This window comes from Cebus imitator, unplaced genomic scaffold (assembly GCF_001604975.1).
Source record: "Cebus imitator isolate Cc_AM_T3 unplaced genomic scaffold, Cebus_imitator-1.0 Scaffold394, whole genome shotgun sequence".
Classification (NCBI taxonomy): domain Eukaryota; kingdom Metazoa; phylum Chordata; class Mammalia; order Primates; family Cebidae; genus Cebus; species Cebus imitator.
In genome coordinates this window covers 414,353-426,988 of record NW_016107709.1, presented here as the reverse complement: position 1 = coordinate 426,988, position 12,636 = coordinate 414,353, and the positions used below count along the sequence as shown (strand labels likewise).

Genomic DNA, 12,636 nt, shown 5'->3' with positions numbered 1-12,636 from the left:
TTTTTTTTTTTGAGACAGAGTCTCATTCTGTCACCCTGCTGGAATGCAGTGCTACAATCTCGGCTCACTGCAATATCTATCTTCCTGGCTCAAGCAATTCTCCTGCCTAAGACTCCCAAATAACTGTGTACCACCACACCCATTTAATTTTTGTATTTTTGATAGAGACAAGGTTTTACCATGTTGGCCAGGCTGGTTTCAAACTCTTGATCTCAAGTGATCTGTCTGCCTCAGCCTCTGAAAGTGCTGGGATTATAGGTGTGACCCACCGCACTGGCCTCTTATTTATTTTTCATTACAGTTTTTCATGTTGGGTTTGAGGTGATTTTGCTCAAGTCTCCAAAGTTAAGAGCAGCCAATTAGCTGATCACAGAGAAAGGAGGAATGTGAGAATTCTGCTTGCTTATGTGATAACTTATTTATCATGGAATCCTTAGGCATGCTTCACTCAGGATATTTTGCATAAAGCGAATCAAAATGTCCATAGAGCCCTTCAAGACAGTGATATTCAAAGTCTTAGGCCACAGTGAGATAGGAGTTTGTCTAGAATGTGAATCGGGGCATCGCTTCCTTCATTACAAAAAAAATCTTGCTCTCAGGAAAAGTCAGTCTAATGTCATACAGTCAGCCAAATTAAACCTTTGGATGTCTGGCCTCTTAGCTCCACTGTTGAAAGGTGCAGGAGAAATGGCAGCCCAGTGTTTTTACAGCTTAGGCAGGTTACTGAGCCTTTCTGAGCCTGGACCCTGAGAAGGAAGGCACTGGTAGGGTGGAGAGGAAAAATGAGGGCCCTGAGCTCAGGTGGGTGAGAGGAGCAACCAAGATGTCTGCAGAGGTGGTGCAAGCTAATGGCTCCCTAAGATAGAAGCTTCAAGACAGCTGGGGCTCTAGCAGGAGGGAGAGGGAGTAAAGGATCAGAGTAATCAGGTGTGCAGGCCCTGAAGTACCTGCAGATGAGGGACGGAGATGGCATCCAATTGAGAGGCTTGGGCATCTTTGGTGCATTGCCAAGATTTTATTTAAATCAGGCAGGTAAAGGGATGTTTAAGGAGAGTTGAGGAAATAAGGAGCTTGTGGAATCACACACAGGCAGTGAGCTCAGAGCACACTGAGGAAGGGTGTCCAGGGGAGGTGAAGGGGCATGAACAAGCCACGTTGGGAGGATAGTGTCTGGATAACCAGGGACTTCCTGTGGTGTTGTAGAGAAACGGAAAATGGGCAAGTTAGGACAAGTTTGGATGCCCTCTTAGAGGCGAATGGGAAGACATTCTTAGTTCAATGATGTGGAAGCTTCAGATTAGATGTTCTTCCCACTCCTGCCGTCTGAGAGAATTGAGCTACTTTATCACCTACATACTTAAAAGAGTTGTCCTCAATGAACCCAAATAACATAGTCAAGTAGTATTTGTCTGTGGTATTTTCTGTGGTTATTATTATTAAACATATTTTTTCACAGATATTTATAAAGCACTGATTGTATGCACAGAACTGTGAGGCCCTGTCAGGAATACAAATACAAAATTGTTGCCTGTGCCCCTAAGTAGCTCAGTCTTATAAAAGATATTTATTCCATTTAGAGAGAATACAATGGCAAAAGGGCACTGCTCACATAATCAGTGCCCCAAAGCACAACAAAGCAATAAATGCAAATATAGTAGCCCATTTGCTATAGAGGTACCTTTACTACTTTCAAGGTCAACACGGGAAAACTGGTTTAATCACTTTTGTTTTGGAAATGATGAAATTATGACTTTGGCTTTAACAACTTATTTTTTGCCAAATTTTTCTCCTGCTTGGACTAAAAAAAGATAGAGGGTATGTAAAAAAAAAAAAAAAAAAAAAAAAAAAAAAAAAAAACTAAAATACTTGCCTTGCTCTGGTTAGAGTGAGAAGTAAATCAAGTGGGAATTTAATTCCCAGTGAACATGTGACAACCAGGGAGTTAAATATTGGATTTAAACAGGGCAGCTAATTATCTGCAAGAATTACATTTGTGTCTTTATATGGGCACTCTACCTAATGAACACATTTCTCGCCTCTTAAATTCAGGCATCGCTACTGGAGCATGAGGAATTAATATACGTTCTTATATTCATCAATATTGTTGCTCATAAAAAGACCTTTAGATTTTTATCACCCTGAGTTTCCAGAGGCTCACAGAGGCATTCACAGCTCTGAACCACATGAATTATCAGGGGGAAAAAATCCCATTAAGCCAAAATCTTAATTACCACTTGCATTTTCTATAAAGTTGTATCCAAAAAGAAACTGATCAAGCTGTCCATCAACACAATGGTATAGTCCTTCCATAGAATATTATAAAGTGGTACAAAGGAAATAATTCCTACTATACACAGAATACAACCCAATCTCAAGGACACTGTTGAGTGAGAGATGCAAGATCAGTAAGAATAAGTACAGTATGACTCCATTTAACGTAGGTTCGAAAACAGGCAAAGCCGAACAAGCTCTTGTTAGAGATGTAGCCCTGACAGTAAACTTATAAAGGCAATGATTAAGGCAAGATTCAAGAGGATAGTTATCCCCGGGAGATGAGTAGGAACGTGGGTACAATCAGGAAAGAATACATTGGTGCTTCGAAGTTACTAGTGGTATTCTATTTCTTAAATGGGCTGGTGGGTTCATAGGTATCCATTTTATTATTATTATTTACTGCCATTTAAATTAAACTGCAGAAATATGGTTTATATTTTCTGTTGCTTTTATAATGCAGTTCACAATGCATTAAAAAAACTTTTAAAAAAATGTTACCAAATTACGCCACAGTACCAAATCTCTACTTTGAGTTGCATGGGGCATCAGGAGATATTTAGGGCTTGCTCTTAGCCTTGGGAGTTTACAGATGTGAAATAATTGGGGGATACATCAGAATATAACCGAGCACAAGCCAGGACAGAATGTGAGTTCAGAGAAAGAGGTCTTTGGTACTCAAAATGGTCCCGGAAAGCTCTGTGAGGGAGCACAAGTTTGAACAGGGCTTTGAAGGATGAACTAAGAATAGAGGAAGCCCGGCAATTGTTTTTACTTTTTTCTCTATTTCTCATATAAATCAAGTCTCTGCTCATGTTTAACGCAATTTACAATTGAAAAGAGACTTTGCAGTGCAGAAGAAAACACATGAACCCTGGATTCCTACAGACTCGGCTTCAAATCCCAATTCCATTCCCAGACTGTGAATCTTTGAAATTCCTGCAGACTGTTTTCCCACTTGTAAAATGCAGAGAGGATTATGTCACAGGATTGTGAGAACGAAATGAGAGAATATAGTTGGCCACACATTCCAAGCTCTAGAGGGCATCACAATCTCTTTTTAATGCAGTACCACGCAGCAACAAGGAGTTCAGAAAACAATACCAGCCAAGACCCGGTGGAACTCCTGTACTAAGGGCCTCAATGTTTAATGTGCTGACTGAGGAGGCACAGCTTGCATGTAGTTTCCTCCTCTGCAGGGTCTCCTTGTGAGCTTCTCTTCCACGAACTCTGTCCTTGGGTGTGCTGCCCCTCTGGTTTCCGCCTTGCAGCCGATGAGCTTCTTAGGATCCTTAATTGCCTCCTGCCTTGTGCACCAAGGGGGCATATGCATGAGTAACTTGAGCCAGCTCTGATCCAGACTGTAGGGAGAAATATTCTCTTGTCCTGGGATTCCTCTGTTTTTGTCTCTTCGTGGCCTTGTTGGAGAGTCAAGATTGGGCCATAGTTTTAAAACAGGGCTAAGGAAGCTAGTCTTCCATGCAGACGTCTAGATGTTTCTGACCCAAATCAAGAAAGTCAGTGAAATCCAATCATGTTTTAGCCCACCCCACTAGAAGACCAAAACTCAGGTGAGGCCAAAACCTTAATTAACAATGCACAGATCTTGCCCTTTCCTTTTGTATCCTCTGACTCTATCTCCCTTACGAATCTGAGATGGCTTAACAAAGAATTCAGGATTGCTAGCTATCTCTCTGCTTTGCCCCACTGGACACACTACTAACAAATATATGCAAAGCATCTGGCTTATAAGAAGCCTGCCATTAACGTGAATGTCTCATTTCTCCCCCTTTTTAGTCTATAAAGTTGGATATTTTGGAGTCACCAACTAGGTATCTACTTTAGTTTTATCAGAAACAATAACTGAGTTCTGGAGAACAAGGTGATGAAACCTTCTCCCAGCCATTTGGGGTGGACTGTGAAGATGGACACCCAGCTTTTTTGGTTCATTATGTGCAGAAGAGAGACTCTGGGCCTGGAAGCTCAGGTGCAGGCCACCGACTCCCCACCCGCCGCCTTCACCTCCGCATGCTTCAATTCCAATTTCCATTCTGTCTTTGTTTTGCAGTTGTTCAGCACATCAAGCGACATAACATTGTTCTGAAAAGGGAGCTAGGCGAAGGAGCCTTTGGAAAAGTGTTCCTAGCTGAATGCTATAACCTCTGTCCTGAGCAGGACAAGATCTTGGTGGCAGTGAAGGTAAGAGAACATTCCAGAATGTCTCATTATCCATGATCACACTCATGTGTGGAAATTTAACTCTATTTTATTATATTTTGGTGGCCAATGCAGGAGTAAATCGTTCCTGCTATGGTAGCTGTATCCAAATTCCTTTAAACTAAATGGTTAGTGGAAAGGACATTTGGAGCACATCCAGCCGTAAGAGGTTCTTCTCAGGGGCCACTGACACGTCTGCAGGCTGTGAAGAGCTCTGAGCCTCTCTTCCAAACCCATGCTAACTGAATTTTGGATGGAAGTCCACGGGCCAAACAGAATTCAGCCAGCGGAGTCCTGAAGACTCACATGTATCTCCTCAGATTGTTCAGTGCTTGTGCCATGCTCAGCTGAAGCTTATGTCAGGTTCATGATTCTGGAAGGAAGGACTGTGGACTTCACTTCCCCTCTCAGCCTCTGTGCCACTCAGCTCTCTACCTTGACCCTCCCACATGTGTACAAATCTCCAGGATTTTATATAGCACAGGCATGATTTAATCCCAGGCTGGATGGCATCTCTTGTGGAATTCATCTCCCTAAGAAACATGGTGTTCTTACTAAAATGAAGAAACTGGTTCTCACTCATAGGTGGATGTTAAACAATCAGAACACATGGACTCAGGGAGAGGAGCATCACACACTGGGGCCGGTTGGGGGGGATAGGGGAGAGACAGCAGGGGGTGGGGAGGGATAACAGCGGGAGAAATGCCAGATACATTATGCACCTGAAGTTAAATAAATAAATAAATAAAAATAAAAAATGATAAAATAAGAAGACTGAAAATCTTCCATCATAGTCATGTCCTCATAGACTCAGTAAGGAGTCCTGGTCTTCAATAAGCTAAGCATTATGATTGAAAAGGATACAATTTCCACTGTGCTCTCTAAAACACAAGAATTAACAAAAATAGCACAAAAGCCTTCAGGTATTTTACATATACTTTTTCAAAAATTTTTTAACTCACCAGAATAATAGGTTTTATATATACATATATATGTATATATAAAACACTTAAAAAGATATATATTTACAAAATGAAGTTTCAAATCAATATGGACATGACTAACGTAATAAAATGTAAGTTCTTGACTTAACGTAATTGAGTTATTTGCTGTGCTTTATTTCTGCCAAACAGGAAACATTTTTTAAAATGGCGTTTATTTACTACTTATAACCAGGACAACTTTTAATTTCAGAAAATCAGGAGTCTATTCCATTACCGTTATACTTAACAGTAAAATGTTTCAGTACCTACATAATGGGCAACTGAGAAGAGAAATAAAATTATTCGTGGAGACCTCTGGCAGAAAAAAATGGTTTCTATTAAAGTTTATCCAAATAGAAAAACTGTACATTTGTTTCTTTGTCACCAAAAGAAACTAACCAAGGTGGCATGATACACCTAAAGTCTCAGAGAAGACTCTTGAATCTGCACTTTGGGGTAAATAAAGTACAGGCCTTCCTAGGAATTACAAATGTAAACATTTTTCAAATAAATGTCATCCCCTCAAGATAGGCAAATAGAGAGAGAGAGAGAGAGACAGAGAGAGAGGAGAGAGGAGAGGAGACCCTAGAGAGATGTGAGGTTGAATGGGATAGAAGGTGGCAAAGTGAGAATCTTCCAGTCATTTTGGAGATGTTTAATTCTTGCTTTTGCTATTACCTCTTCTTTTATTTTACTTACTCAAAAAGGTTTATTTGTCATTGTTTAGCACAAAATGTTCAGAATATTTGGCAGTGTTATATCTGCAGTCTCTGCTTTCTTCTTCATACTGTATCTTTCTTTTCCCCTTTTGGTTAAATGAGACCAAAAGGTGGCCTTATTTTTGTAAATTCATAGTTTGATCACATGTTAGAGCTGGAAGAATCTTTGGGAGCATCTAATCCTAGGCTAGCCATGCATTATAGACAAGGAAAAGTAAGACCCTGGATTCATGTTCTGGACCCACATATTTTACTGCCAACCAGGAAGCTAAGTCAGAGCTTCAGACTCTGCATTCACTTCCTGGTGTCACAAGGTGAACTCTGTGAATGTAAAGCAATCTTGGGAGACTAGGGAATCTTAGATGACAGTGTAGGTACAGCTGAGAAACCTCAGCCAGATATAGAGATACAGCCAACAGATTTCTCAGTGGTATGGCCTTTCTTCTTAGTACTGCTTCTTGTCCTGTGTCTACTTCTCTGTACTCCTTGCAATATCTTTGAGGAGAGTGTGTTGCATAGCTGAATCCAGGGCACCCTGGATTATGTGTTACATTTCCTTCCAGACATGTGATGAAACAGGACTTCAGGGCTTGGAAAACTAACAAGGAAGAGCTAGCTGATGACAGCAATGTTTAGCCTCATGCCTGGCCTTAAAAGACATCTTATGCCATTCCATTTTCCTGCCCACGACATGCTTTTGTTTGGGCATATGTCCCATTACCACTGTCAGTGAGACCTCCCTTTGGTTTATATCCCAATCACTGCCCTAGTTCCACCTCTGAACCAGACCTAGGGTCTTGTCTTCACACACATCCTGGCTTCGACAAGTATTTGCAAAGTAATGACCTATTATGAGTGTTTATTTAATCAACACTGTTTAAAAAAAGAAAAAAAAAAGGATTTAATTCTTTGTTACATTCCAACTCTTCTCTTTGCTAGTTTCATTCCTGTTGGAATTCAAATGAAACTATCATCTATCATCTCAAATAAGGAGGACACAGAGCCAGCAAACTAAAAATTCATTCTAACTTCACGGTCACAAACCTAAGAAGTCTCATGTCAGTGACCTTACACATGAATTTTTTTAAATCGGAAGTTTTGCTTATGTTTGCTTGAATAATTTCAAGCTTCAGAGAGAATGTTTATTTCAACTCTCTGAGATTCAGAGGCTGCAGCCACATAAGGGTCTAGCTGGACCTTCCACAAGCTCCAGGGTGAATTGGATCAGAATAACCCAAGAACCCTTCACAGAGTTGCCACTCGTCAGCCTGACCTGCTCATTTTTAGGGCTTTGGGTCTATTGAAAGTTTATTCAAAGACTATCCAAAGGAGCCTGGGAAGCAAATGTCTTGTGATTCAGCCCTGACCACAATGAAGGGATTTTTTAAAGGAATGAAACCAACTGAATGCAGCTGCTAGGGACTGCAGTTTCTCACCTCTGTGGAGTGGCTGCTGGGCTTGCTCCTCTTCCATTGGAGACACCCAGGGGTGTTTGACAGCCTTTCTGCTGTTGCTTAGCAACCCCTGCAGCATTGATTATGCATGCTAAGAAATAGCAGCTATTGTCCTTTTTCCTTCTCTAGAAGGAGCTGACTCTGGTGTGAAATCTAAGGCTTTACTTTCAGATTGACAGATGTCAGATTCCTGTAAATTCTGATGTTGATGATTTAAGAGCTTGATGGATCCATAGGAAGCAGTTTAGGGTGGAAGTGATCCTAAGGCATGGCATGACACTCGAGGGTGCACAGAGCTGAGCATGCCTCTCCCATCAGAGTATCTGCTTGTTTGGATCCAACTGGACTGCCCCTTTCTTGACATTTTTGGATGACCTTTGTTTTTTGGTGAAATTGATCTATCAACCATTTTTTCCCTTTGCACTGAATTATAATCAAAGAACCCACAGAGAAGATGAGAAGCAGAGAAACCAGTCTTTGTCAAACTGAGTTACTTTACCTTTAAGTAAGTCAATTGCCAAGGAAACGCTTCATTGCAGTTTCCCTGCATTAACTGTGGATGCATTAGCTATTTTTGGCTCCATCCAACCTGTATTTCCAAAGCTACAGTTCCTATAACATTTCCTTGTGCTATGAATCCACACTGATTTTTGCTTTTTAAATATACCTACAAGTGTGTGTTGTGGGATTCATGGTCTCTCCTCCCCTCCCCACTAACTCAGGCATATTTCTAGAAACATAAAATGCTGAATAGGAGAGAGACCTTAGAAATCATATATATATAACCCAAGCCTCATGTTTTATGGATGAGAAAACTGAGACTCAAGGAAGTCGAGTGACTTCCCCAAGGTGTAAGTTAAAGTGAGTCAGAGGTGTTGCACAGGAAGAAGACTTGGCAAAATAAAAAATGGTAAAATTTGACTTCAGCAAGCACTTTCATTGGAATCTGACTTAGGATTTTTGCTTTTCATGTTTCTGAATTCTTTCTTGTCCAAAGAGAAAATGATGTTTTTCTCCACCAAGAGTTTTGGAAAAGTTTTCTGATAAACTCTCTAGCATATAATGAGGCAGGTCTCAAGAAGCATCCAACATGTTTCTTCCATTTCCATGTCAGGATGGCCCCTGCCCAGCCCCTTGGTCCAGATAACTCCCACACACCCATCAGCTCTCAATTCAAGTTGTTCTTTTTTGGGGAGGAAGCCCCTAGCTTGCTCCTCCATATCTGCACGATGTATGGTATTAAAACATCTGTACTTGTCCTTTATAGCATTTGTTAATATTTTTAAATTATATATGTTATTTCTGGGCTTATTTAATAATGGCATTGTCTCTCTATCTGGCTAAGGTTTCTCAACTATTCCCACACTGTCTCCTCTAATAGAGTGGCATATTCCCCAGCATGGCAATAGTGCCTTTTAGCATATTGCCTCCATATGTAGTAGTATGCAGTAAATGCTTGTTGAGTGAATGAAGGGAAGAATGGGTGGGTGGATGGAAGAACAAAAATATCATGAAAATAATAGTCTTTTGATAAATAAAGAGTTGGGCCAGATGCGGTGGCTCTCGGCTGTAATCCCAGAACTTTGGGAGGCCAAGGCAGATGGATTGCTTGAGCTCAGGAGTTCAAGACCAGCCTCGGCAATATGATGAAACCCCATCTCTACCAGAAAATACAAAAAATTATCTGGATGTGGTGGCACACACCTGTAATCCCAGCTACTTGGTAGGCTGAGGTAGGAGGATTGCTTGAGCCTGGGAGGCAGAGGTTGTAGTGAGCTGAGTAGTGAACTGTACCACTGCATTCCACCATGGGTGACAGAATGAGACCCCAACTCAAAAAATAAATAAATAAAAGAGTTGGCAGTTGGCATTTCTAGATAGGGAAATAATTTCATGATCTATTGATAGTAATAGACTTTTATAGCTGAAAGAAACAGCAAAGATGATATATATGGAATGATGTAATCTAACAAGAAATTATTTCAGAAATGATTGAATCACTATATAGATACATAGAGCTAATACTGATATACTTTAGCTTAACTCCACCATTTTGCCAATGAAGGAACAAGAACCCAAAGAAGACAAATGACCCATCTAAGGTCACGTAGCTTAAAAGAGATCATTTAATGTCAAACCTAAAACTTAAACACAGTCCAGTGCTCAAGGGGCACCACGTTTTTATTTACTGAATTTTACATGTGCCCTGGTGAACCAAATTGAGGAAATCCAACACAATGACACTTATCAAATAGTATAACGGAGTGTGTTAGCTATGTCATTTGTATGCAAGGATGTGAGACATGTTCTTTCGCAAGTAGAAATTTAATTCAAGGGAATAAGTGGAAATAAGATATACTGGATTCCTTGGGGAGTGTTTAGGCCTTAGGGGAATACAAGCAAAATATTATAATCAGCTTTTATATAAATAATCATATAATGTTCATTGGAAACCCTCAAGCTGGCTTAATCAGAAAAAGGAATTTATTGACTCCTAAAACTCCATGCTACTAGAAAACCTACCTACAGATATCCCAGCTTCAGTCACCATTAGATCCATGAATGAACAATTCGCTTTCTCATCTTTGCCATCCCTTGGCTCTGCTTCCCTCTGTATTGGCTTAATTCTCAGGCAGGTTCTTTCCACATTGTGGTAAAGACTTGGCAGTGATGACTCAAGGGTTAGATCCTGCCATCCCTGCAACTCAAAAGAAAGAGAGCCCTTCCTTCCAAACAGCTATGTAAAAATCCAAGGGATCCCTTTTATTGGCTTGTCTTGAGCTGTGTCACCAGGCCCTCTGGCCAGAGGAATGGAACATTCTGATTATCCAGGCCTGGATCACATACCTACCCTTGGAGATAAAAGTTGGGGTCTGCTCTATCCAACCCAAATGGACTGAACGTGGGGAAGTATTGGTAATATTCCTGGAGGAATATTAGAGATGCTATAGTCAAAAAAAGAGAAAGAAATCTGACTGAAGAAAATGAAAGACGACCAACTCAAATGGGAATTGCAGGAGAGCTCAGCCTTCCTGTGACTGGAAGAGCTGGAATCTGAAAGCTCACTCAGGATCTGAGGCAGCCCTGGTGGCTGTCCCTTCTTTATCTTCTCGGCAGGAGACATCAGGGAATCTCCTTGGGGCTCCCCTGCTAATCTAGTGCAGCTGTCTCTTGCCTCTGCTGCTCCCTAATATTTGCCTGCTGCTTTCATACCAGCCACTGCCCACACTGCCTCTGTGACTCACTTGCTGATTCCCCAAGAAGGAAAATACTATGGTCCAGTTCTTTCAATTAGTCATCTGCAATGCCACTTATTCTTTATGCCAGGACACCTACTTTCCATCCATTCATCTGAGGTGGTCACGTGGTACAGAAGAGGCCACCTTGGGGAATAGAAGCAACCAGAGCCATTGGTCTCAGAATCTGTGCAAGAGCAGTATAAGGGCTCACAAGAAAATCACATTCTCTCCAATTCTAGAACAGTTAAAAAAAATAGATGAGAAAAAGCATCAAGAGTTAATTGACTCATGTGCTCTACCCAGGCAAGTGCCCCACCCAGGCAAGGTTATTTCTAATACAGATGCTTCTTTTCATTCTTTCTTTTTATTTTTTATGATAGTCATCATATCGCTTTTCACGTCTTCATTAATTGTGAAGTCCCTCTCCCATTCCTCCTTTTCCTGTGCCTCCTGCCCACGTTTCCACTTACATTGGCATGTGAAATCCTTGTTCCCACAAAATGGAAATTGATGATGAAAAGATTAGTTATTTAAGAAGACATTTGTTAGTATTACTCTAAAAACATAGTTTGTGTCAACAGGACGTAATGTTGCAGGAAGCACTGACAATTCAACACCTATAAGGATCTAGGAACCGACAGTGTAAAATTTTAATAATGTCTGTGATCATTTTTATTGTCCAGATGTTGCTTAATAGATTAGATTTCTATTGTTCTTTGGGTACATGCCTTTTTTTTTCTGATGCATGCACCCAAGTGTATGTGCGTGTGTGTGTGTGTGTGTGTGTGCATGTGTGTGCGTGTGTGTGTGCACACGTGTGCATCATGCACGCATACAGGAGTGCACTTTAAGATAGAGAGTTAGGCATTTGAATTAAATAGGCCTCAATTATTAAGTTCCTATATCAATATCCCTTTCCTAATAACTTCAGCTTTAAATCTTGGGTCAGGGATCTGTTTTTTATCTTGTTAATCACTTTGGTGACCCGCATTTCTGGCTTATCTTCAATTTATCCACATATTTTCAGAAAAGCTAAAACAAAACAGTGCATTTCACTCTCATGAGGACTCACCTGGCATTAGACATAGCCAGAGGATTCGTTTCACACCTTTGTATCACCGGAACATATGCACTGAAATAGTTGTGCTGCTTTTTAATTTTCTTTAACATGGTGGACAAATCAAACCATGGTCTGCTGTGATCCACCGGCTCCTTTTTATCTACATTTTATTGGAAAATTTTATGCTGGTGTATTTAAAGCCTGTAAATATATTGCAGTTATCCACATTGGAGGTCAACTTCTTATTGACTCTTTTGATTCAATATTTCTCTAATTAACAGTTGTTATGAATTAGTTTCCTATCCAAAGACATAATATTTCTAATATGCAACTTGATATAGTATGCAAGCATAAACTGTCAATTTTATCCACCATATTATTGCAAACAGTTTAAAGTATGTGAATCAGAACTTAACCTCCTGTTTCCCTCTGGGTAGTTGCCTTGTTAGATCTGAGCTGGAAAAGCCAGTACGGCTGAGAAAATAAAGACAGCAGTGAACACCCTGGCTATAAACCTTGTATTTGAGGTTGTCACTTGGTACATAATTAAGTCCTGTCAAAGGAGTTACATACAACTAACTGAGTTTTTATACAAAGAGTATTGTTTTCTAGCACATAGCCAGCACTGTCTGAGTTTTTGTGATCTTTATTCTCTTCATGCAATCATTTCATTAGTTTTTATATTTGTAGGGA

At 40.4% G+C, this 12,636-nt stretch overlaps 1 protein-coding gene across 6 annotated transcripts in view; it reads left to right on the top strand.

The window, feature by feature from the left end:
- The window catches only part of NTRK2 (neurotrophic receptor tyrosine kinase 2), a 349,352-nt gene that overhangs the window by 252,558 nt on the left and 84,158 nt on the right, over positions 1–12,636 (top strand). For all 6 annotated transcript variants that reach the window (XM_017508532.2, XM_017508527.2, XM_037731361.1 and 3 more), the window contains one exon: positions 4,340–4,470. In XM_017508532.2, coding sequence (XP_017364021.1) covers positions 4,340–4,470 — 131 coding nt within the window. The remainder of the gene's footprint in view (positions 1–4,339; positions 4,471–12,636) is intronic.